At 45.5% G+C, this 26,480-nt stretch overlaps 2 protein-coding genes across 5 annotated transcripts in view; both read left to right on the forward strand.

Moving 5' to 3' along the window:
• The window catches only part of irf2bpl (interferon regulatory factor 2 binding protein-like), a 4,679-nt gene extending 847 nt beyond the window's left edge, over positions 1 to 3,832 (forward strand). Inside the window, 1 exon segment of the mRNA XM_020586370.1 lies at positions 1 to 3,832. This exon segment is cut by the window's left edge and continues 45 nt beyond it. Coding sequence (XP_020442026.1) covers positions 1 to 1,330 — 1,330 coding nt within the window. The 3' untranslated portion in view covers positions 1,331 to 3,832.
• kiaa0586 (KIAA0586 ortholog) overlaps positions 1 to 26,241 on the forward strand; it is a 36,819-nt gene extending 10,578 nt beyond the window's left edge. For 3 of the 4 annotated variants that reach the window (XM_020586365.1, XM_020586367.1, XM_020586366.1), the window contains exons 10-27: positions 11,696 to 11,858; positions 12,001 to 12,509; positions 13,695 to 13,767; positions 13,853 to 14,017; positions 14,101 to 14,308; positions 14,737 to 14,865; positions 15,202 to 15,305; positions 15,667 to 15,810; positions 16,537 to 16,721; positions 16,802 to 16,926; positions 17,189 to 17,364; positions 17,447 to 17,600; positions 18,369 to 18,525; positions 20,438 to 20,712; positions 21,090 to 21,157; positions 21,251 to 21,337; positions 22,288 to 22,327; positions 25,987 to 26,241. In XM_020586365.1, the coding sequence (XP_020442021.1) occupies positions 11,696 to 11,858; positions 12,001 to 12,509; positions 13,695 to 13,767; positions 13,853 to 14,017; positions 14,101 to 14,308; positions 14,737 to 14,865; positions 15,202 to 15,305; positions 15,667 to 15,810; positions 16,537 to 16,721; positions 16,802 to 16,926; positions 17,189 to 17,364; positions 17,447 to 17,600; positions 18,369 to 18,525; positions 20,438 to 20,712; positions 21,090 to 21,157; positions 21,251 to 21,337; positions 22,288 to 22,327; positions 25,987 to 26,102 (2,878 nt within the window). In that variant the 3' untranslated portion in view covers positions 26,103 to 26,241. Of the gene's footprint in view, positions 1 to 11,695; positions 11,859 to 12,000; positions 12,510 to 13,694; positions 13,768 to 13,852; positions 14,018 to 14,100; positions 14,309 to 14,736; positions 14,866 to 15,201; positions 15,306 to 15,666; positions 15,811 to 16,536; positions 16,722 to 16,801; positions 16,927 to 17,188; positions 17,365 to 17,446; positions 17,601 to 18,368; positions 18,526 to 20,437; positions 20,713 to 21,089; positions 21,158 to 21,250; positions 21,338 to 22,287; positions 22,328 to 25,928 lie in introns of all 4 variants that reach the window. The other variant, XM_020586368.1, reaches the window with a different exon arrangement.
• The last annotated feature ends 239 nt before the right edge of the window (positions 26,242 to 26,480 follow it).

Below are 26,480 nucleotides of genomic sequence, written 5' to 3' on the forward strand. Positions count from 1 at the left end.
ACACGGCATGGCGGGCAGAGCCGCCCCGCAGGGCTGCATGGTCGGTGTGTCCCTGCCCGGACAGGTGGGGCTGTCTGATCCGGGAGGGAAGAGGCCTTCCTCGGTGTCCAGCACGGACCAGGAGCGGGAGCTGAAGGAGAAGCAGCGCAACGCAGAGGCTCTGGCCGAACTGAGCGAGAGCCTCCGGAGCCGGCAGGAGGAGTGGGCGAGCAAGCCGAAGATTGTGCGAGACACGCTGCTCACTCTGTCCGGCTGCACACCGTTCGACGTCCGCTTCAAGAAGGACCACGGGCTGGTCGGCAGGGTGTTCGCCTTCGACGCTATATCCAAACCCGGGATGGACTACGAGCTGAAGATCTTCATCGAGTACCCGAGCGGCTCCGGGAACGTGTTCTCCAGCGCTTCGGGGGTAGCGAAGCAGATGTACCAGGACTGTATGAAGGACTTCGGCAGGGGCCTGTCCTCTGGCTTCAAATACCTGGAGTACGAGAAGAAGCACGGCTCCGGGGACTGGCGTCTACTCGGGGATTTATTGCCGGAGTCGCTGCGCTTTTTTAAGGAGGGTGTGGGGGCAGACATGCTGCCGCAGCCTTACATCGACGGCAGCTTTCCGTTGCCGCCCATCTCCCCTGAGCTTCCCCGCCGGCTGACGGAGGAGCAGCAGAAGCAGCAGTGGATCAGCAGCCAGACCGAAGCCCTCAAACTCTCCATGGCTGCGGGCTCCTTCGCCGGTCCACCGCCTCCGCTCGGCCCGGGACACCCCGGCCTCCCCTCTGGCCATGCCACACCTCCGGAGTCCGCCGCGCCTCCGCAGAACGGACAATCCCCGATGGCCGCGCTCATGTCAGTCGCGGACACACTCGGGAACGCGCACTCCCCCAACAAAGACAGAGACTCTGTTCACTCCACCACTTCCTCGTCCAGACACAACAGCAGCAGCCCGGTGTCCCCCGCCTCCGTGTCGGGCCAGAGGCGCCTCTCTTCCCGCAGCGGAGAGCTCGGGCTGTCAGCGGGTGGCATGGACCAGGTGAACGCGCAGAACGTGCCCGACTCCCCCATGGCCAACAGTGGCCCTCTGTGCTGCACGATCTGCCACGAACGGTTAGAGGACACACATTTCGTGCAGTGCCCGTCTGTCCCCAGCCACAAGTTCTGTTTCCCCTGCTCCAGAGAGAGCATCAAGGCCCAGGGAGCATCTGGGGAGGTGTACTGCCCCAGCGGGGACAAGTGCCCTCTGGTGGGCTCCAACGTGCCCTGGGCCTTCATGCAGGGGGAGATAGCCACCATTTTGGCCGGGGATGTGAAGGTAAAGAAGGAGAGAGACCCCTGAGGAGGAGATGCTTCAGTTCAGTGTGAACCCCAGTCAGGGTGCTGCTGCTGCTGAGCCTGAAAACAGCACGTTTCTCCAGTGTCTGTCAGTGAAGTCACATTTTCCTTTACAGTAGAAACAGTGAAACAGGGCTGCAGCTGGTGCTTATTAGAGAACAGACATTTAATGTTGAGATGGAGGTGGACAGGACGGGGCAGTTTGTTAAAATAACCCAGTTTCTAAATAAAATGATATGAAAACAGTATAGGGAGATTAGATGGTTCAGGTTAAATGAGCCACCCTGCTAATTTTATCTAAACATTGACCTTTAATCTATGATAAAACTTTAGGAGTGTTGGGTTTTCAGTGATAAAACTGAGTCTGATCTCTGAAGAGCGATTTAACGATTTTGTCTGACCGACAGTCCAGAGGCGTTCAGCTTCTGTGTTGTTGCTTGAAAACTGAATGCGCTGTCCAGATTATTGTAGGTCAAATGATTAATTATGCATCAGCTGTTCAGGTCTGAATAATTTCCTGACAGTGTTCAGATTAACAGGCACTGTAACTTGTCAGAACTGAGAAGATTATACTTTACATTTCCCTTTCATTAAAACCTTTTTAACCACCTCTCCTCTACTAAATTAATAAACACGGATGAAAACATTAGTACTATATTGATGGCATAAAAGAAACTCAGATCCAGTGTACAAATAAAAATCTATTAAGTCTAATGCAGATAGTGTAGAATTGTATTTAAAGGTTGCCTCCACTCAAAACCACTGCATCTAAAATCCAGCCTCTGGTGCTGAGGTTTTGATTTATTAATTTATGAATATAATGTTTTGACCTGTTTGCCTTCTGTTAGATATGTTGGCAGCATCGACACAGACAGGAGACACATGAGCAGCTGCAGGCGTCTCTGTCCCTCAGCTCCCTGTGAATAAAAGCAGACAAAGGGCTGCAGCAGCAGAGCGCCGTGAGGCTGCTCTCACCTGCCAAACAGGGAGTTTGTTGCCAAAAGAAACTCCAATATTTATGGCAAAGGGGCTGAATCTCATTTAGAACAGAATATTGTTTTCTCAGAGGCTGTTTTGCTCATGGATGTGGAAATATTCCATGTTTCCATATCACAGCAGTGCAGGAGTTGCTTCCAGAGTTTAAGGTCACATTGATAAATCGTTCTTCAAGCCTTGTATCTAAGGTCATGCTGATGGATCAGGATGAATGTGGGGTGTGTGTGTGTGTATATATTAAGTCCTGTGAGAGTCTCTGATGACTCTCAAACACCAGTCTAATGGCAGACTGCTCAGAAACCTGCAGAATGTCACCGTTTTACATCTGCTTGTTTCAGAGTTTGTAAAGAAAACAGGCTTTATCAGCTGCGTACTCTGTATTCTGCTGATCTGACACATGCAAAGAGGAATTTTAAATAAGTAGTAATAGTTTTAATTATTGTCCTGGCGACACACTGGCTGAGTGTTAATGATACAAAGCTAGAGTCATGCTGCAGAAACGGTTCATTTCAGACCTCGTCAGGGATTGAACACTAAACTCCAGGACTTATTCCCACGTCTTTACACCGCCCGTCAACCACAGTTGTCAAGACAGAGACGGAACATGATGGCATTTGTCCTGTTTACTTTTCATTGCATGCTTTCATCTTGATTTTAAGGCCTAACCGGGGACGGAGGCTGCAGACCAGCTTCAGCTGGATGCCCTGAACACAGTACGCAGCCTGCACCGCCCACCTCATGATGTTTCTCTGTGTCCCTGTAAAACAAACGGGCCAGTAAGGTAAAAATAGAAAATAATGCTCAAGTAAGTCAGAAACAAACTGAAATTGCTTCCAAAAGCACACAAAGTAACAGTTGCATTAAAAACATAATGACATTGTTTGACCGTTCATGGTTTTATGTCACTGGTAAACACAATGTCCATATTCTATAAATACTGTTCACCAGCCTTTGTCAGCTCATGAGTTTGACTCTTAAAAGCCAGTTTCTTTTATAGAGTGTTCGACGTTGGATGGAAACAGCGATTACTGCTGGTACTTTTAAAATCGCAGTAGACTGCTAACGATAGGCGCACAGGTCTGTAGACACATGGAGGTCAGCAGAGTCGAAGCCCTTCAGCACCACAGCACAAGATGCTTTAAAATGCATTTTCTTCTTCATTCATATTTACCTGTTGCATTGTCAACATGTATTTAAATGGAGCGGCTGTTTTTTATAAATGAAGTTCCTCTAGATGTCAACTGTCCATAAACTTAAACAGCTAAATGTGATCAGCCCCAGAGTCCACCGTGATTCTTTAGACGTTGAATGTCAGTGTGACCGACAGCCCAAACACATTAAGATTATGATGAGATTCAGCCAATTTTACTGAAGATGTGAAAGTTGTTGATTTAAAAACGTGTCAACAGTTGGATTAATCGACGACGCTGTCAGGTTTTCTCACCTATGAGACATCGGACGAGCTGCAGCTCCGAGCCTAAAGTGACTTTAGAGAAAGGAAAAAAAAAAAGACTAACCCTGAAACAAATACAAAATTAATCTGGGGATATGGGGGGGGGGGCTTCTGCTGATTATCAGTTTAAATGTTAATCACCTTTGAAACTAAAATGAAATGGTTCCAGTTTTCTCTTCTGGTTTAACCCAGTTTCTATGAAATGGTTTGGACTGTTCATCAGACAAAAGAAGGCACTTGCACTGTGATGAACATTTTATAGCAAGATGATTAAAATAATTAGAAAGTAAATTGAGAGTGAAAATGGTCATTAGTTGAAGCCCTGTTTCACATTTTCTTCACTCCAGTTAATGTCAAGGTGAAGCAGATTTTACTGAGGAACTTATCCAGCAAATGATTAACTGATTTAGAAAAGTGTCGACGCCTTTTTGATCCACTGACAGATATTATTCCAAAAACACAAGCTGGGGGTCATTGACTTTCTAGATCTTCTTTGTTCTGATCAGTTAAAGGTTTTACTTTGTATTTAAATGACCCTTTGAAAGTGTGCGTAGGCGAAGCATCTCCACTTTGAACGAGAACTAGGTGAAATTATGCAAAAGTATTTGTCAGTTAAAGCTACAGGCCAGAAGTGTGTCGGTAATCTGTAACACATCGTTATCTTTAGAGAGGGGATTCACAAGTAGCTGAACTATATAACGATAATTTCTGAGTAAGATTTTAGTAGACGTGAAGGTTTTCAGGCTGAGCAGCTGCAGGAGCAGATGCATTACTGCATGGAGGTTCCTGCAGAGACACTGAGTGAAACGTATAAATATTCTAGATGTGGATGTTTCTGAATAAGTTTGTGTTGTGGTGGAGGTGACCGAGGTGTGAGCAGTGACGGTGGGATGCTGTGTTTGAACAGACAGAGACGACTCTCGGTCTCCGACTTCATCATCGCACTGTTGTGTCTGTAAAAATTCATTTTTATTTTTTATAGAAGGTCTATAGTATTTAATTTGTTGAATCATATTTGACTTAAATTTACATTTTCTTACATATTTAAAATATATAATTGGTTTTTATGATTTTATTTAAAAGATTTCATTTTTAAAAAACCTTTTTTCTTTTGAACTGCAACAGATCCTTTTGTCTCTTTTTACATTTCTCTGATTTGATCCGGTGGATGGTAACATGAGAACACACTGCCTGGTTCTGTTTACTGTTCCTGTAGTGACAGATGATAATGATAAAACAGATGAAACACGTTTGATCTTGTAGTGTGCCTTGGAGCCGAGTCCGTTGTAATAAAATCCATTGATATGAACCTTTTCAGTGACGTGACTTTTCTTTCTGCCTGAACAGGGTGGACTTAATTTTAAGTTTTGTCGGAGAGCTCTCAAAGTTTCCTGTCAGGATGAATTTTGGGGAAGTGTGTGTAAAATGATGCAGCAGACCTGCTAAATATTGTCATAAAAACACTGTGTGGTTTGAATATTTCCCACAGTGGAAACAACGGGGGAGGAGCTGCAGCAGCTAAGGTCTTAAAAAGACTTGGCCTCTAGTTACTGCACCTGTCAGACATGGATCCTTATCCAGTTTTCCCTGTTGTATCCTTCGGCATACTTCAGTGCATTTTCTGATCTGCTTTTGTTTTAATTAATTGTTGAATGAAACTCGGCTCTTCCTCCATGTTTGTGTTAACATGATAAAGTTTGTATAACATTTATTTCCACAGTACTAATTTATCAGTGCACTAGCAGAGTCATGTCACAGGGAAGGAAACCACGTCTCTTTAGTGCAAATACTCTACTAATACTCAGCGTTCACTAGCTAATTCCACTTGATATGTTTAGAAGTTTTGTGACTGATGTTAAGCTGCTATCATCCCTCCCTTTCCTGGGCTTTTAATGTGAAACATTAGCAGGAAGTGCTGTCATTTAGTCTACTACAAGTAGGAGTCAATACTAGTAGCTGTAGTAATAGCAAGAGTTATGGTCGTACCTAATAGTACTACTAATACGTTAGTATTAGCTAGCAGTTCCTGCAGCAGTTGTAGTAGGTGGCAGTATTGGTAGTAATAAATGCTAGTATTAGTATAGTAGTCCTAGTAGCTAGCTGATGGCTATTACCATGGTAACAATTAGCTAGCAGCACTAGTAGCAGTTTAAAGCACTTTACACTCAGTAAATAAAATCATCAAATTAAATGCAAGTATTATTGGTAGCAGTGCTAGCATAGCATTAGCATCCTGTGTGGTGCCCAGGGTTAGCCCCCTAGATCCTGTTGGGAAACCCCAGCAGTGACAGTGTAATGAAATCGCAGCTTCTTAGAGTTTTAGCGGGAAAGCGACGTGTTGCCCGACGTGTTTCTGCTGCTCCACCTGTCGGGAGGCAGCCGGCCTCTCATTGGCTGATGGTTACCATGGAAACCACAGCTGCCTGGCAGGATGTGCAGGCGGAGGATAATGTAGGAGATGGACTGCAGAGCTGCTCCACTGCAGCACAAACACACACAGAGACATCATGGGGGTAACTGAGCATGTGCACATGACACAGCAGGAAGCAGTCGCACTTCTCAGGTATCCACGTCCATCACTGACTGACTGACCAGGTCAGTCGTTTTCTGAGAGAAACATTGGGAAAGAGCCAGATATTTTCAGATTTCAGCCTCAGCAGAGAAGATTTGCAGCTTTTCTTTCTCTGATACTATTTTGGTTGAACAAACCAAAATATTTGAAGATGTCACCTTCAGCCTGGAGAAATGTCTGGACTCTGTCAATGTTTAATAGAAAAGTGTTTCATCGATTCATGGAAAACACAGTAGTACAGTATATGATAAGTACAGTATGTGGCTGCAGTAGTAGAACCTGTAGTATTAACAGAAGTGCTGCTACCACTGTTGCTTCTGAAGTAGTGGCAGCACTAATGGTGGTTGTATTAGTAGTAGTACAACTTTCTACTAGCAGTAGAAATAGTTTAGCAGCAGCAGTAGTATTATTAGCAGTATCGGTAGCAGCGCTTTTAAACAGTACTGGTGTTGCAGCAGTACCTGTATAATCAGCAGTAGTAGTATCAGAAGTGCTAGAAGTAGTGTTAACAGCAGTATGTTTTAATAGCACTACCACTGATACTACCACTGATACAGTAGCATTTGTATCAGTGACTGTATCAGTATGTACAGAAGTAGCAGAAGAAAAGCAGTACTATTATTTTGAGTAGTAGTAGGAGTATCTGTAACAGCAGCCGCAGTAAAACTGTGTCTGCACATTAGCAGTAGTAGTAATGCTGTATCAATAGTACTATCAGTGTGAGTCTTCAGTAGTTTTAATAGTTTTGCTGCATTGCAGATTTTTCTTCTTGAGCAACAACACACACCTGGACTGTGTGTGTGTGTGTGTGTGTGTGTGTATATACAGTGATGGTTAAGGTGCCCTTGGCTCAGCACAGCAACACTGTGTGCATGCAAATACACACAGACGCACACAGTGGGAACGGCAGGGTGGTTTCCTGTTTGGACTCCTCACATCACAGCGTGCGTGTGTGTGTGTGTGTGTGTGTCTCTGGGAGTGGCAGCTTCTGCTCTGCAGAGAGAGAGAGAGAGGTGAAGTGAGGTGGGATGTGTATGTTTCTCCTTCACTGCAGTAGAACTGAGACAAGTCGATTGATCAGCTTTAATCTGCAGCTGTTTTGATAACTGATTAACCATTTCAGTCTTCGCCTGCTCTGCTCAGCGTGTCCAGTATCTCTGGGTTTTCTGTCATCTGGCTCTTTAGGCTTTAGACTGTCAGACAAGACGCGACTGTCCAGGACATCGCTGTGAACACTTTACAGATGAAACAGATAATCAAGAAATCATCAACAGGTGAAAAGATGATGGCCAAAGTCTTCAGTTGCTGCCTTACACTGTAGAAATGACTGTAGCAGCACTCCAGGTAACACAGGCCTGGAGGTGTGAGAAACATAACAAAGAAGAGCAGGAAATGAAGTAACCATCCATAGCACAGGTGTTTCACGCAGCATGCCAACTAGCAGCAGTGTTAAACTCAGGTGCAGGTGGACTGTATAACATGATGAAGCACAACAGTACATACAGCTCATTCAGACCAGACGGCATTAAGGTGTCTGGATGATGAATCCATGCCATGTGCTTCACTGCAGGAGGCAACTATCATCACTGTCTGCTGTAGGAAACTGCTACAGCCTCATTTGAAAGCTGCCTCAGTGCATCTCAAACCACTGCTCAGCAGAGCAGATCTCCGGTCTGGTAGCCACTGAACCTGCACACAATGGAGTAAATCAGAGGATTTAAGTGAAACCCAGGCTTGTTCTTATTTTCCTCTGTCGGTGATGATTAATATGCAGTCCTGGTACTACGGAGGGCTTTTTATATGTTATTAAACTATCTTTCCAGGCTAGGAAAACCTCTTCTGACTTAGTGGAGCACCACCTCCTTTCAGCTTCTTTTTGCTCTCGTTTGCAAATGCAGTCTTGAGAGTACCTGATTAAATAAAGCTTATATATGTCACCCTCCACCAAAATAAATGTATAACTAACATTAAAACGGTTCCCCTACTGCAGTGTCTTCCTTTGTTCGTTAGTCTGCAGTCAGTTTGTGTTTCTTTATCAGACCAGACCGGCTGCTACTTAACATGTAGGATGCATAATCACTGCTGAGTGAGACCAAGTACTTTCTGATGGTCCCCCACTGTAAACGCCAGCCAGTCACACAGAGCTAGTAAAACCCAGAGGCACAGTTTGTGAATCTCTCTGGACTGAACTATTCTGGATGTAGCGTCATCTGACCGTCTGCAGTCTGTTTCCCTCCTCCCCCCTCTTTGTCCGTTGCCATGCAGGATGCTATGGTTGCTGTGGTTACCAGTCTCCGGTTGACAACATCATTTATTCACGAATGTGCCGAGGAAACAAAGAGAGCGAGAGAGAAGTGTGATGTGTGAACTGTGGGTCGACTGTCCTGTAGCTTTGACAATCCTCTGACTGACTCCTGTGGGTGACATGTGATGAGGTCAAGATCAGGTGTGTGGACAGAGCTGGATGTCTGTGCATTTTGTCCTCCCTCATCATCTCACAGCATCTGCTCCATTTATAGACGATGATGTCAGCAGTATATTTCTCCCAGCACCCCCACCCCCCACTACTCCTCCCCCTCCTCCTCTGTTCTCGAGTGTCTCAGTACGACGCCGTCTCCCTCCTCCATGTTTCTATTTTTTCTTTGGCTGAAAAACGAGCAGTCGGCTGTTTCTGGTGTTCACCCTCCCCCTCCCCTGTGCAGAACCCCCCTCCTGCTGCAGTGTTCAGACTGAGCTGATGTCTTTGTCTCTGTCTGACTGGTCTTATTGAGGTGATGCTGCAGACCTCACCTGAACCTGAACCTCTTGTTTATTTACCTTTATTAAACTAAATCTGAGAGGGAACAATGTGAAACATCCAGGGTGACGTATTCAAATGTCTCCTTTTGTGGGATCAGTTATTGTTTTCTTTTGTACCGTTGATCAATTAATAAATTATTTGGCCAATCACTATGCCAATAACCCATCTTGCATATATAAGTTGCATATTCTGGGGAAGGCTAGGTCAGTCTCGGCAGACCCCAGTCGCTCTGTCTTTGGAGACCCGGTGATGCTTCCGTCAGGACCACAATATTCCGTCCAAGAAAATTCTGTCGTACCAACGGCAAGCGGTCTGTCAGTCGACCAGAATTCTGGCAAATACTGAGGCTGCAATATATGAACATAGAGGATCTGGCACATGTAGGGTTTGACCTGAGCTGTGTTACAGTGAGGCCACTGTGCGTCTGATGTAGTGTACTGTTTGTAAGGGGTGGGTTTTACATTGTGTTAGGTTCAAACTGTGTTTGATTGACTCTGTTGTGATGGTACCGTTGGCTGCATACACATTGCCACTCAGGGGTTATAATAAAGTTACATTGACCTTATCTTACCTTGACCTTGACCAATCACTGCTGACATGGATGAATGTTGTGCTTCAGTTTGGCTGTAAATCTTCCAGTTGATTGGATAGAGGTGGGTGGTGGGAAACCACAAGGACAAAATGAAGAAGAGAGGGTTTACACAGAGAGAGGGAGAGACTGCATTAATATTCATCCCCACTCATTATTATAAAGCTCATGAATTATTGGTGGCATGTAAAGGTCTACAGAGAGCAGAGGAGGAAATAGGAGAGAGTAAGGGGAGCAAGAGGAAAGGAGGAAACAAAGGAGAGGAGGAAATGAGAGAACAACATGAGAGGGTGGTGTAAGTGAGACCTTGGTCTCTCCATGAATGGAAGCCTCACTGTTGCCATGGGAAACTGCTGAGGTGTTGCCTAGCAACAGCAGCAGCTCCTCTGTGTGTTTCTGAGCACTGAATGACAGAGCAGCAGGTTATAGTGGCACCCATTTTATCTCTACCCATCACCCACACCCACCTACACTGTGGTGTCCTCTGTCTGACTCCAGAGGCAGCAGGCTGCAGATGCTGAAGGGCTCGTCCTGCTGCCTCTGTGTGTGTGTGTGTGTGCATGTGTGAAGTATAAATGTCAGTGAAGCTGCTCTCATTAACCTGAGCCTTTGTTTGTGTTGTTGATGTAGTGATTATTAAAAAATGATTTTATCTGCAGCTGCAGTCAGACTAAGTCATGACAGCTGGTTGCAACTGCATTCAAAAACTACTTCTGATGTCTGACAGCTGAAATAAATGTGTAAAAGAGAACAAGTATATTGTGAATAGTGCGATAACAGAGTGGTTAAGTCAGCTGTCAGGAATTTCACACTTTAGAGATGTGAGCTGGTCAAAAATAGACCCTGTGTGTAAAGATAGCACAGTGGGGGAAAGAGCCAGGATATAGCATGTAAAGTGCACGTAGCAAGGTGTGACATCACGCCTTGGTGAAAACAACGGACTGAATGGAATACAGCACCACTGGCAGCTGCATCAAAATCCAGTATGAGCCAATTAAGAGCAAATGTATTATATATAGTGTAGGCAGCACGGTGGCGTGGTTGCCTCACAGCGAGCGGGTTCTGGGTTCGAGCCCCGGCCGACCTGGGGCCTTTCTGTGCGGAGTTTGCATGTTCTCCCCGTGCTTGCGTGGGTTCTCTACGGGTACTCCGGCTTCCTCCCACAGTCCAAAGACATGCAGCATCGGTTGATTGGTGTCTCTAAATTGCCCGTAGGAGTGCATGTGTGTGTGACTGGTTGTTCGTCTGTGTGTTAGCCCTGCAATGGGCTGGCGACCTGTCCAGGGTGTACCCCGCCTTTCGCCCGCAGCTGGCTGGGATTGGCTCCAGCCCCCCGTGACCCCATTTACAATCAGGTAATTAATGAAAGAGTCTGTCAGCCTCTCCGAGGGTCTGATTAGTGTCAGTCGCCAAGCTGAGGCTTATTCTAGAAACAGGAGCTGGAGAGAACGGGCAGCCGCCTGTCAATCTGTAAGCCAGAAAATCTTACTGACAACTTAAGAGTTGAGTGAATTAAGAGTGAACCATAGAAATACAATGACCTAGTGTTTCTGCAATGACGTTGATGCTTTTGGAATGGGAGTCAAATAGAGCCAGGATTCAACGACTGCACTGGCGTCAGCCTCCAGCTGCCTGGTGAGTGGTGGGTGCTGTGGACAGAAGAAAGCTGGGAGGTTGGGCATGTCCAGAACAGTTAGCTTGTTAGCTACATTACCACCTCTGCCCGTTCTGTCTTATCAGTCTTCTCTGTGAGCTCTATGTGCTACCATACTGTGTGTCTTTTATTACCTTCAAAATAAGATATTTCTGTGTCTAAAGGCAAACAACAAAGTAAAAGCTATAAAAAACATAAGCATAATCATTAAATGATTCAGAAGCAAACCACACTTTGCACTGGGAGCATTTCCATCTCCCTTGAACTTTACTGTTCTCTGTTGTGTGTTTTTTTTTTTAATCCAGGGTCCAGTATCAAGACTCTTGCACTGTTTCCATGGCAACACTGCCATCTGAAGGAACTCGCCTGCAGTCTTCAGCCAGTGAGAGCCAGGTGGCAGCAAGACGGGCCAACGATGTGCTGAGGGAGATGGGGAGTCTGAGGAGAGAGATGGAGATGCTGCTGACAGTGAGTGAACAGTAAAACTCAGACTAGGGTGCAGTCGAGCACAGTACTGCTCCTAATCCCAGAGGACTGCCTCAAAAGCAGCCTGGTGTCTACTGAGAGTTTGTTTGTTGAACTAAAGTCTGGGATTTCTGTTGTCCAACAGCCAGAAAACTCTCTGAAAACCACTAAGCCTCCATCAGACCACCTCCAGTCCCAGCACAAGCAGCCCCAACAGACCCAGTCCCACTCTCAGCAAATGCAGTCCCTACAATCAACATCCAAAAAAACCCAGTCACAGTCCCACCAAGGCCAGTCCCATCAAACCAAATCCAAGCTATCCCAGTCCCAACAAAACTACTCCCCTCAGTATCAGTCCCAACCATATCAGTTTCAACACCAACCATCCGAAACCCACAACAAACATTCTCAATCCCCAAAAGCCCAGCCCCATCAAAGCCTGTTCCAGGAAACCCATCCAACCCAGTTCAAGCAGTCCCAGGCCATGCTGGTCCAGAGGACACCTGTGGTTCCATCCTTGTTGGAGGAGGCAGGCCGGGCTCTTCGTCAGGTTCAGAGACAGAAGAAGGTTCTGGAGGAGAACCTGGAGGTTCTGCTGAGAGCCAAGACCGGAGAGGTCCTACACTGCCAACTGGAGGCTCTGGCTGCTAACAGGTAGCTGATGCTAACTAACTGTCTGCTAGCTTTGCTCCTTACAGACCAAACTAAGAAGAGAAATGCACAGGGAATACAAATTAATTTGCATATGAACAGTAAATGCATATCAGCAGAGAAGAGTATGCACTGAGTTGTAATGAGAAACCTGGTTGAAAAACATTTTAAAGGTAACTTAAACTTGAATCAGCATTAAAATGTTTGTTGTTATAAATAGTGTTTCCTACTTAAAAGCTAATGAGACACATGTCTGTCAGTGCTCTGAGTTTTCACATCCTTTGTGGTACTGAATAATATGCATTTGCAGCATCTGGACCTAGTGTGACACATGCAGTTGTTTGTTTGTTTTTTTAAAGTGGGAGGATGCGTGTCTGCTGCTGTGTGAGGGTTCGTCTACTTTGCAATAAGCTCCGCTAGCATATAACTTTCCTCCATCGCCTTATCAGACAGTTTCATTCCATCCCACAAACAGTCTTGATGCCTCTGGTGCAGATCCCGTGTGCTTAGGCCACGTCTCTTTCAACGTAGATGGCATGTTTGGTCTCTTCAGTGCCTCTTCAGCTTGCTTGGCACCACATCAGCATTAGGTAACTTCTCCTGACAGATGATGCACTCGAGCTGAGGGCTGTTGACATCAGCGGTCAAGCTGAAGCCATAAGACGGGCAGATTTCATGGTTCTTCTACTGACAGTTCTTTTCTCTTTTCTTGAGGTGGTTCTTTTATTCTTCTACTGACAGTTCTTTTTCTTTTCTTGAGGTGGTTCTTTTATGCTCTAGGATTTGCCTCTGACTTGGGAAATGAGTGCGTACATAGTACTGATATAGTAAATAAAAAAAATCATTGATAACTTATTGTATCATTATATACTGTAATACTAATGTATGGTTGTCACAAAATCCCATGGCACACCATTTGGGAACTGCTGGGCTAAGGGGTTAGATTCTGTCAGTGAGCGTCCTCACAGCTATTGAAAGACCAGCGTGTGTGTGTGTCTGTTCGCCATGTTGATTGACAGCCAGCTTGTGCTGACATGACACATCGCTTTGAAATCCCTCCGCCCACATCTCACTGCTGCTTCTTATTCTCCTTACTCCAGGAATAAAATGTAAGCGACCAGAAAATGAAACACCACAGAATAAGACTTTGTCATGCAAAGAACACCCTTTGTCCCCTGTCCCCTGCAGAGACTGGACAGACGAGGTTCGGATCAAGAAGACCGTGGACGCCTGGATCAGTGCCTTAACTGAAGACATCCATGTGAGCTCTCACTCTTGCTCTGTGTGCGCTTAAAAAGTACGTTGTTAACCCTGCACAAACCCTGTCCTCTTCTTCTCCTCCTCAGGCTGAGATATCCTCGGAGGATGCTGCAGTGACATCACAACAGAGGGCTGCTGGGAGCTCCGCCCACTCAGGCAGGAGGAGGAGGCCAGTGAGCACGGTCGGAGGAACAGGAAGTAAGACAGTGGCGGGGAGAGGAAGCAGAGGACTGACAGCTGGACACAGAGTGGTGAGACTGGCCTCTGATCCGTCTGATTGGTTTAATCAGTAATCCAGGTGATCAGTCTGTCACTGATGATGTCTGTGTCCAAGTCCCTTGGAGTGGAGCCTAACAGAGCACCAGGTGTGCTGGCAGACAGTGACCGGGTGGCAGGAGAGACGTACCTGACTTGTCTGTATGGCAGAGCTCCGTACGAAGGTCTGAGACGAACCCTGAAGAAGAGTCCATACCTTCGCTTCAGCTCTCCCGCCTCACCCCTCAGAAGGAAGCCCCGCCCTCGCCTGGTGGAGCGCATCAGAGGTCAGAAAATACAAAACACTGAAATCTCAAGGTTATGAACGTAGGCGAGTAGCTCCAGTTTTAACTGAATTTAGGGGAAATGTGCTAAAGGAACGCTGACTGAAGTCCCGTCTCCACCACCTCCTGCTGTGTGAATCTGAGCTGGCTGGCTGAGGGCTGAGTCACATGACTCATGAATGTCACTGTGCATTCACTTTCACTATGTACTTTGTTGCAAACAGCAACAGTTTCTTCACTGATGAAGCCTGGTTCCTGGTTCCAGATGGCATTTTATTCTTGAGCACATAAAGGTTTTTATTACAGCCTCACTTCCTGCTTTACGTGACAGAGCCTGCTCTGTTTCCATGTTAAAGTGCTGTAAGAAACATGTTCTGTACAAACACTGCACTGGCTTTGGGATCAAATGTCTTGTCTCTGTCCTCTGACAGGTGTGAAGGTGAAGTCCTGTAAGACTCAGACGTGCTTGGCTCCGCCCCTCAGCCCATCACCTGTACAACCTCATCAGTACACCTTTAGCTCTGTCCACACGACCTCTGTTCCCATGGCAATCCCACTGCGTCAGTTAACTCATGAATATCTTCCGATTACTATTTACAAAAAGACAGATAAGGTGACACAAACTAATTCATTAGGGTTATGGTAATACATAAAAGTAAAGTAAAAAGAAAAAAAGAGGAATGAAAATCTAGTATGAAATAAGTTAATGCATATAAGCAAAATATGAAATTGGTCCTCAGCAAAGAGGATAAAGTAATAAAAAATCTAATTGGTACCAAAACAAGAAAGTAATAAATCAAAGCCTGTCAAAATAGTAAGGAAGAAACTGTGAACACAAAGAAATAGAAAACAGTCAAATATACTGAATTATTTAAACACTCTGTTCTTCCCCTCAGGTCGTCCCAGGATTAACTCTTCCTCCCGGTGTCTTCTCACTGAGCATCAACAGGAAGTTACATCACCACATGTAGCTCCTCCCACAGCTGCTGTGGCCACACAGGTGAGCTAGTTGTGAATCATCGGGTCAGTAGCCCTGGTAGCGCCCCCTACAGGGCTCCAGGGGGATTTACAACATGAACAGACATCCTGTTGATTTGTCTTCGGGTGTTACTGTGGTAACCGGCTTCAGCATCAGTCTGGTGATGTTTAATATGAACCTGCAGGTGATTCTTTACCTTGTGAAATACTTGGATTGATTGTACAGAAATCAGGGATGGGCAAACTGTGGCCTGTGGGTCAAATCTGGCCCACCAACAAAAACATTCGGCCCCTAATGAAGTTTTTACTTTTTATAAACAAACACTTTATTTTTCCCAAAGGAATTTTAAAAGTTTTAAAGACAGGTGTGGTTGTGTTGACAGAGGACGGAGCAGCTGGATGCAGGCGAAGCTCCTCCTCCTCCATCGCACACTGTCTACATTATCGAGAGAAAGAGTGAGGAAGACGAAGATGAAGAGAATGTCTTCCCTGGAACTGACTTCCTGTCTGTCGCTGATGTTGTCCAGGTAACATTTATATTCTCCTCTTTCTCGTTTCTTTCTCCTCTTCCTCTTGTACTTGTGCTCTTCACTGTGCAAAACTTCTTCAGTTTTATGTCGAACACTTCTAACTTTCCGCCAACACTGAGCATCAGTCATCTGATCACCAACAGGTGTACCAGGTGGTTACCTGGGCTCAGAGGCATCCTGCTTCTGTGGAAGTCTCACATGGCTCCTGACAACATTCTCCCCTAGCAAAGTCAGAAAAAACTAAATCAGGCGTTCACAGTTATTCTTGTGGTTGGGAAATGGTCTCCAGTCATTGTAAATTAAAAATCTACCTGATTAATGTATGTTGCTCACTGCAGTGGAGAAATATCAGGCTGAGGTGTGACTTGGCAGAATAGTTGAAATAATTCATTACCCCCAGGTCTCTGGACGAGAGGTGACGTTTAAACATCCTGAAGGTTTATTTCCTCAGTCTGACTTTCTGGATTCTCGCAGGTGATACAGTCTGAATTTCATTACAACTGCACAAATCTGCTCCACGGTATTTTATGTTTTAATGTTTTATGCTTGGTTTTAGCTATTTTTTCTTTAGCTTCCTGTACTGTAGTGATCTGTAATGTGTTGTCTTCTAAAGAGGCACACTCAGTAATAAGAAGATGAGGACAGACAGCAACACTGTTCCTTGTTTTACTAGATTTTATCTAAATAAATGATTAGCCTCAGCTTTGTCCTCCGTCCCCTCAGGAGGAGCTGAGTGTGGTGGGTGAGGACGCTGTGGAGTTGGATGGAGGTCCGTCTCCCCCACCAATCCCCTACCAGGGTCCAGTCTTCCCTCCACAGGCCCACAGTGCCCTCCCTGCCCAGGATCAGACCTCCATCCTGGTCCTGGACCAGCAGAGGGATGCCTTGCAGAACCGTCTGGTGGAATGGTGAGACCCCAGTCTGAACTGGATTGAACTGGTCCTGGCGGACAGCATGTCTCTACTGTATTCTGTTCTCCTCTGTTCAGGGTGGAGCAGCAGCTGATGTCCAGGATGATCTCAGAGATGTACCACCCCACCCTCTGCGACCCCGCCCAGAACGTCTCCAATGACCTGTCAGAGTCTCAGGAGCAGAGCATCACCTCAGATATTGGTGTGTGACAGAGGGACGGACCAGCACTAGACATACATTCATTACACATTTAATTCTATTACTACAATGAATATCAGTCTCTAGTCAGCTTTAAGCTCTGCCTGCCTTTGCATCCTAAAATGTTTTGCACAGATAGAAAACTTGGAGGAAACTTGTAGACTTTGGTGAAGGTTGCAGACTGAGTCCGGTACAGACCTGAACACACCTGTGTCCTGAGGTATAGGGGTCTGGGACTGACAGTGGTGCTACCTATTCTGTGCAGTGGAAGCAGCAGGAGGTGGAGGTCTGCAGCTGTTTGTAGACTCCAGCGTGCTGGTGGACTCAGGCCTGATCAGACAGCTGGTCCATGAGGTTCTGACAGAGATCATTGCTCTGATTCTGGGACAGAGAGACGCACTGGATACAGGACCAGAACCAGGACCAGCGGCACGTCAAGAGGTACAAAAAGCCATTGCACAAAGAACAAGCTGAAAATCTTCAGTTTCTGTCTTTGTTCCTGATCCTGCTGCTTCTGTTCTAGGACAAACTGGTTCCACTGGTCCCCACACCAGTACCCACTCCTCCACCCAGTCCAACCCCACCCAGTAGGGAGACCACACCCGTGACCACACCTCCTCCATCTGATCCAGTCATCCTGCAGAATGAGGAGCCTCCCCAGCCAATCACAGCTCCAGGTTAGACACAGCAGCATTCGTAGATAATGGCTGCATTAACATTAGCATGAGCATTCCCTGGTGTGTTCATTGTAGAAGTAGCATTAATAACACATACAAGCTTTTAGCAGAAGTAGTGTTAGCATCAATACACTTACTTTATACTTGCCATTTGTGCCTATGCACCCAGTGGTGCGTACAAAAAAATTACATCAAAACTGCTGGTGCGCATTGGTGTCGTTTTGCCAGGCCGTGCACCTTTTAGTTCTGTACCTTGACATGCACCAAACAGGAAATGGACGAGCTGGGAGAGAGTGTGAGTAGGTCCGTCTCTCCAAACATTCAATACGACCTTATACACACAACTGTGGTTTGGCGTGCTGGCTAGGCAGAAAGCTGAAACACATGTTGTCCACCACACAAGCATCCATTCAGCTTCATTCAGCTGTTCTGTAGGTTCAATATGTATGACTAGCTAGCCGGCTAGTTAGCTACATAGTTCCTGTAGATGTCTTCTTCTACTGCTAATTCAGCAGTGTAGATTGTGTTTTTCTCAGCAGCAACACTTGTTGACTGCAGCTAGTCAACCACGAGTATAAATGGTTCTGGCTCTGTGTTGACTGGCAGCTGGCGCACACACTTGTATCCTCATTAGTGTCTCTTAGTTTCCCTGTTTCGGTGTCAAAACAACATGGAGCATCTAAAAGGTTTACCATCATATCAAAGCTGAAATAAAGAAGGCAGTGCAGGGTGTATCTGACTATACTCTCTGTCTGGCTGTAACTTCAGAGCTTGTAGCCACGCCCACATCCACTCCAGAGCCCGCCTCAGCAGATAGTCCACCTGCCGCTTCTCAAAGCCTGCCCCTTCTGACATGGGGAGATGCTGAGCTGCCATTGGACGAGGAGAGACCAGAGGAACCCCCAGATACACACAGACAACCACTGTATGTCCACACACTTACTGCAGAAAGCAACAGCCACAGGTTCTAAATGTAAATATAAATGTCTGTGAGCTTTCTGACTGTTGACTCAGGATGTCTTTTAAATGATGTTGACTTTGTCCTCACACACACAGAGACAGGCTGGGAGCAGGCTCCCCATGTGGTCGCCTTCACTGTGTTATAGTAGGAGTAGTAGTAGCACTACAGAATGCAGTTGCTCTCATTTACAGACTTCAGTTTCTGTTGTCAGACACAGAATCAGGATGAAATATGATTTATACGCACAGCAACCTTGAGGACAGCCATGTGTATCACCACCATGTTAAATGGTTCCAAATTAGACCTGTGACAACTGTAGTGTTTGAAGTTAAAGTGCAAGGCATTTGATCTCAAGTATAACTCAGAGTGGTTAGAGAGACTACAGTGGAAATACACACCCCAAAGTTCAGCCTTGGACACAAGTCAGTTTATCTGTGACTTCCACTTAAAAATGACAACATGAACAAGGTTATGGAAGAATCTGTGCACACAGCCTTGTTGCTTTGTCCTGGATCGTGCCTGATGCAGTGTGGCTTCACATGGAGAGGAACTGTCTGAACAAGGAAGAAACCAGGTGGTGAGACTTGATAGAGATGGAAAGGGAACAAGAGCATCAGCAGCTGGTGAACATCAGCTGAAACACTGCAGCAGTGGGTAGGAGGGACAGGAGGAGTCACACTACCAAAAACAGAAGGAGCACTGGTCGTCCACAAGAAGTGAATCTACTCGAGTCTCTATTTACACAAGGCTGCACTGAAAACAGATGGAAAGTGTTTCTGACTTGGTACTGGGATTATCTGAGGAACCTAGTGTTTCACTGATGATCAGTGGAAGCATGACGTATGGATGGCGTCACAAAACTGATTAGTTTGGTCAGTTGACACCAGACTAGGTTCAGTAGGATCACATGGGCCCAGCGTGCTCTGAACATTGTAGTGACGCTGAGCACAGGTTTTGTTGTAACTTCATAAACACAACATTTTAACCAGCAGTTATTCTCTGGGAGTGTGGGTTGTGCACATCCTCAGAAATGAACATGTATGTGAGATGCAGGTTAGTACATGACCAGTGGAGCCAGAGAGTAAATGGTCTTGTACTTGTAAAGCACTTTTCTACACATTGAAGCCCATTCAGAGCGCTTTACACTGTTTCCCATTCAGCCATTCACTCACCAGTGATGTCACCGGGAGCAACTAGGGGTAAAGTGTCTTGCTCAATGCCACTTCAACATGTGGAGAAACTGGGGATTGAACCGCAGTCTCTATAGCCTGGACAGCCGCCCCAGACTCAGTCAGCATCAGCTCTGGATCGCCACGACAACAAGGAAAGCTTTGTAAAGGAACCCTGAGCTCAAAATCAACAATGCTGTAGATTCCTCACATACAGTATTATCACGGGCTGGGCCCAAATCACTGACTACTCACTGTATAGTGTGTTCACCATTGTGTAGTGGTGTCCACATGCTGAGTGTGTAAATCTGTCCATTATATAGTACACTCAAAACTTCCATAGTGGAAGGAAAAACATACAGCCCATTTGCACACTGGCAAACAGGCTGACAGACACTCAGAATTAGAAATATTCTGCTTTTAGCCAGAGATGATCGGACCCTACTCTGCTCCCTAGTGGACACACGTTGAATCCACCAGATAAACACCAAGTACACGGGCACGTGCTGTATGTGAACTGCTGATGTCTGCACATCCACATTGGTAAAAAGCAAGAAGAAGTGTGGGGCTATGATGGACCTCAGACTCCATCTACCTGTCTGTCTCTCACTTCACATCCTGATGGTCAGACTTCATTATTCATGTGTTCTCACAGAAATGGTTGAAGCAGGACTGTGAGACTGATTGTGTGTCTTCATGTCCTACAGGCTGATGTCAGTAGCAGAGGAGGAGCCTCCCCTCTCCTCCCCTGTTACTCCTCTTCCCTTCCAGACCCCTGCTCCTTCCCTGTCACCTCCTGCCCCTGTCCCTGACCCTGACCCCAGACCAGCGTCCCCCTCCAGCTCCTCAGAGAACTCCAGCTCCAGTAGCTCCAGTAGCTCCAGTAGCAGCAGTACAATAACAGCAGGAACCGATGCAGCCCTGAAACACATCTCAGAGGGAGAACTGCTCATCAGTGTCAACCATCTGACTCCCTTGACAGGTATTTCTTCATCATCATCATCTTCTTCATTAACAAACCTATGGACAGAACTGCTGACTTCAGACACATACTGTGCATGCATTAGGAGGCTTCCCTGTACCAACATGGCGGCTGTAGTGAACTGCAGGGGCTCATGAGGAATCTCCAAGTTTGTATCAATGGTTTACAAGGTGATAGTGAATTTTAGGGTCGCCCTCTGCTGGAGAGAAGGCAAACTATTTCAAATACTGTTGAGAACGGAACTGTGAAGTTAAAATTCAAACAGGTCATGACAGTCAGAATATTTCATTTTCTGCCTCAGCTGTTAACAAAAGGTTAAATGTTGAATAAGAAGTGACTGCTCTGCTGCAGACTGAACCATGCAGGGTATTTGACAGGTCTGCATGTGTCCGAGGAGGAGGCCATCTGCAGTTTCTCCAGCTCTCTGCAGGAGCTGCAGGACGTGGTGAGAAACACTCAACACTCACAGCAGTAGTACTACTGTTGTAATGGTAGTAGTAATACAGTTACAGTCTGTTTGTTTGTGTCTCTCCTCCAGGACTTTGACCCCCCCAGTGAAGGACAGGTCACAGATCACAAACTCTTGCTGACCAATATGGAGCAGGAAGTCTCAGACCGAGAAGAGGTACACAATACACACAACACACACAGTAGCTGCGCTTCCACTGTCAGAGCATAATGAGCGCTACACCCCGCGCTTCCCTTAACCGTTACCCGGCATAACCTCACGGGCTGACACGGTCCGTACTGCTCTGCTTTTCCACTGTATTTTGTGCTGTGTCTGTCTCTGCTTAGAGGAGGGAGGGGCTGTTCTCACTCCACAGTGCAGCAATCAGCCAGTAACAGAGCCTGTAGGAGCAGAAATATGACGTCTTCACCGCTTTGCTCACGGCCCGCTCGCTGCAGGCCCCATTTTTCCCCTAAGTCAACGAATGAAGTCCTCATAACTGGCATCTAAGCCAGTGAGTGTAATAGCTGAGGTGGGAAGATGCTGACATTTAACCAATAAGTGACAGCTCTGCGAGAACCCATTCCCTCCAGCCTCATGCTCCTGGAACTTGATTTTTGTACTACCTCCTGAGGGGTGCCAAAATTTAGCTCCTGTGGAAAACAAAGACATACAAAATCACTGGCTCCATCCTTTAAATCAAATTATCGCACTATGAACAGACTGAAAACATTCGCTGGCACAACAACCAGCCCCCCAGGAAAAGCTGCAGACTGGGGAGCAGTTTTGTTTTCTGTGCTCATCACATGACCCGCACTGGCCCACAAAGCATTTTCACCATCAACAGAGTGGCTGTAAAACATCACAGACATGCAAAACCCCTCTTTGTTATCAGAATTTGATCCATTGGCTCCAGTATCTTTTGGGAAGTCTAGAAGACCTGTAGGATATTGTCAGTGGATCGTATTCATGTGTGAAGGTAGAAACCACAGCCACTCGGCTCGGTGCTAGCGAGCATTCTCTTGTTGTTGTTCTTCTTCTTTGACACTCAGCAGTAAAGAAATGACAGAAACTCTAACACAACTAAAATTAACCTGAAATGAACTGATTCCTTCTGTGTGTTTTAGGTTGTTCCCATCCTGGTCCCACAGCACAACACACAAACAGGTAGGAAACACACCGTTTGTAATTCAGTGTTTCTGCTGTGAGAGAGAACTCCTGCCCCTCAGACTCGGGCTCACCTGTGTGGTCAGGTTTACAGGAGGTGTTCATTTCTATGTTGCTCGTCTGGCAGTAAGACTTCCAGCTGTGTGTCCATTCATTCCTTCATTTAGGAAATTAAAATGTACAAATAAAATAGATGAGGCCTTTTTTAGTGTCTGCTACCGACTGTTTCTGGTTATAATATAACAGTACAGTACATGTCATTAGTCATCACTTCCACTCTAATTTAAGTCATGAACCAGCTAAAATGTTTCTTTAAATCTAACTTATATCCAGTTTTTACACACTGAGAACAAGTTGCAGACAGACTGCACGTCCTCACCTTGACCACCAGAGGGCAACGTGATTCTGTACTTCTACTGGCTAAGTGATTCTCTGGACGCTCAGCTGAACTCCACTGAGTTGAGTACTGACAGCTCAGTAACTGTCTGCAGACTCCCAGTAAGCTTTACTGGTCCAGCTGGTTCTAACCAGTCTGATCTTTGTCTGTGTAGTTTGATTTTGATACTGTTTTTCTGCAGCCTCCCCCGTGACCACACAGGTGAACCAGCAGCTCCATGAAACACACACTGAACATTATCACCTTCATGGAGGGTTTACTGCAGGAAGATAGATAGGTAAATAGATCATTGTGAGGACCGGCAACCTTGTCCTCACAATGATCCACACATAGTTAAGGCATAAGTTTGTATGTGTGTTTAGTTCCACAGTGTCTGCACACATCCAGCCACTCTGTCAGCACATCTCCATACATGGTAATGTTTACACTGACCCAATGAGCTGCTCCACTGTGTGTGTGTGTGGGTGGGGGGCATACACTGTGAGGACACATTTTCTGGTCCTCACCCCTTCATAGGACTGTTTGAGGGTTCAGACCCGGGTTAGACCCAGGGTTAGGTTGGGTTAGATGCTAGGGGATGCATTATGTCCGTGAGGGTCCTCACAGACATGGAGGTGTGTGTGTGTGTGTGTGTGTTTTAAAATGACCTTCATCGTGAGCACAGCCAGAACAGCTGAACGCCCTGCAGTCAGAGCCGGCGTAGCTGCAGCTAGTGGTTATTTCCATTATCAGCTAATCTGTGGATTAGCTGCCAAGACAAAACGTATTAACTGTTGGTCATTAAAATATCAGATAAATGTTCAAAGTCCAAAGTTTTTCTTCAGACATCTTGTTTTGTCCAAAACCCAGAGACTGAGATTACTGTAGTACAAAACCGCAGCAGTTCTCAGAGCATGCGAGGTTAAACGTTACGTTAAAACTAGAGGCGTGTGATACCACTTCTGTCAAACTCGGTGATTTATGGCCGTGATGTCACCAGTGCCATAAGCCCTGCCCACTTTTTGCACTTTGCTTCCTCTAGATCAAAGGGTATATTGTTTTATTATTTTATGGAGCGTAGTTAAATTCTTCCAAGGATTTCACACCTATATATTAGAGATTCACTTCGAAGCACTTTATTATAGGACTGACAGACGTTATACACCATAATTTATGGTTCTATAACAGCATTAAAGGATTTAATGCTGGTCTCCAGTGGGAATAGGACCAAACCACACCCCCTAGACTATGGTTATTGCATCACAGGGGGGTTATTTTTTATTGCTCTCTGAATATTTTATAGATGTAAGGATTAATGTTTCTCTCTAAATTAAATAATCTTAAGAAAAGCATGTGCTTCACCTCAAAGGTAAGATTAAGGACTGTTTCAACCGCTTGGTTGAGGGTTACTTTGTTTCAAACCATATATTTGATTAAAGTATAAACAGGATCATTTGAATTTTGGGCAAAGTGAATGTTTCTACTCACTGTATGAGCTAGTTTAGGGTTTTCTCTCTAAATCTTGATTAGTGTAAAAACCAAAATAATTATTTGTTTCTTGTCATTTGTGTTGTAATCAAATAAACAGTAAATTAATATTGTGAATTAAAAGGTGGTTGTTCCACCCCATGTGTAATGTACTGGAACTTTAAGAATTTAAATCAAATGAATTTGAATAAGACAAATGTAACGTTCTAAATTAAAACACACATCAGATGTTCTTTAAAACTTACCCGCTCCTTTCTCTTTTCAGAAACTACGTTTTAACAGGCATTCCCAGTTTGACTTTAACAGAGGACATACCCTTATGTTCCCTCAAGTAGTGAAAACATTAAATCCATCACGTAGCGTAAAATACATTCCAGTTCAGAAACACGTTTCTTCCGAGAAGCGCTGACGCCAGCTGACGGAGACAGAACATTACTGGGTGTAAGATGGTTGGCGTCGGTGCAGCAGGTCAAGCAGCTACATCAGCGTCTGAACAGGACAGGTTTGGTTTCACTGAGTCCACACATGCTGCAGGTCACCGAGGAAGACTTTAGGATGAAGTACCTCATGTCCGTTCGACATCTTTCACATTGTTTTTATTCACTGATGAAACAAACTGTTTCAGTCATAGTTGTCTTTTTCAAATGTCATTTGATCTTGTTTTCAGATGTTTTCCTTTGGTTGTGGCTGCACGAAGCCACGTTCCTGAGAACATGATATCTCAGGAATGTCTTGGGGGAATCTGTTCAAATTTGGCACAAACATCCACTTGGACTCAAGGATGAGCTGATTACATTTTGATGGTCAAAGGTCAAGGTCATTGTGACCTCATGTCTGTCATTCTTGTGAATCTGACTGGTTGATGGAGGCATACGTTCCAATTTTAGCCTCGGTTTTTTTTTGAAAATGACTGAGATTATTGAAATTTGTTCTAAATTTCAGCTCAGTACCATGACCAGACCGTTACCTGCACTTGCCTCTAAATGACTAAATCAAATCCAGATGTGACCTGCACCCTGACCCAAACTTGTAGCATTAATGCCCCACACAGTCGTTCAGGTTTAAATCCCAGTGGCGTCACAGAAATACCATGTCATCAGAACACACTTTAACCCCCCACGTGCAGACGTTGAGTTCTTAGACCTTTGATATGGGACCATGTGGCAGCCTCACTGTGACCATGCAATGGAAAGGGGCCATGGTGACGAGGGAAGGGTTTCTGTCCTGTTTTGTCCGGGCAAAGCCTTTAACTGGGATCAAGTCAATCCAGTCATATGTTCTGTCTCCTCCTGACTCGACTGTTGCCGCGCTGTTTCTTAATCCCAAATGAGTAAAAAGTGTCATTAAAAGCAAAGCTGATGTAGAACAAGCTTCTGTCCCAACTTTGTGCTGCAGCGCTTTACACAACACAGTTAAGTTAGTCAGTGAAAAACACTGAAAACCTTTTCTTGTACTTTTGTCAAGGTAAAGCACAGATTTTAGTTTTTATTGCATTTTGGAAAATGTTCCAGCTTTTCTGTAAATGGGGTTTGTACTAGGAGTACTACTGTGTATGTGAAAACCAGTATAAAGCCTTTACTGTGTGTGAAGCCAGCGTGGAGCGGCCTTCACTCTCCCCTCAGCGGTTCTGCCAGTCTCTGGGTTCACATCTCCGTGTGTGTGGATGACTAAATTTGTCTAAAAGAAACGACACAAACCTTGTAACGTGTCCGTGTTGAACATGTGGAATGTTTACAGGCTAGAAAAGCGGCATGAGAGGTGAACTGGAAGTGATCGGGTCTGTCTGTTTCTGCAGCCAGACGTCAGGAGGAGGAGGGAGGAGCCAGGAGGATGGATGTTCACCTGCCCTCCAACAGGCCGGAGGAGGACTTGCTCAGTGTGGCAGCAGATACGGATTCGTCCACCAACTAGGTTTTCTAAACAGGAAGAGAGCATGAGGACCGACCTGCCTGTACCTTCGTTCGTCATCCATCCACCCAGTTGCACTCTGGGAGATTTAATTAAAGTAACAATCTGAAACCAGACTAGTTTTGTTGCTGCTGATTATTTCAGTGTCCGACATGTTTCTCTTCATCCTTCGACTCTTCAGCAGATAACACACGTCTCCTACTCTGATTGATGATTTGATCCTATTCAAAGCCCATTCATCATGGGAGGACGTGCTTTTCCTGTGACCTTTGACCTCTGTTTGTACATTTACAGCAGTTAATATATCATCATGACAAACTGGACACAACTCTTCTGTTCATGTTTGAGTCCTAGAATCAGACTGGGTGTGGATTCAGAATT

This window comes from Monopterus albus, unplaced genomic scaffold, assembly GCF_001952655.1.
Source record: "Monopterus albus unplaced genomic scaffold, M_albus_1.0 scaffold403.1, whole genome shotgun sequence".
NCBI lineage: Eukaryota > Metazoa > Chordata > Actinopteri > Synbranchiformes > Synbranchidae > Monopterus > Monopterus albus.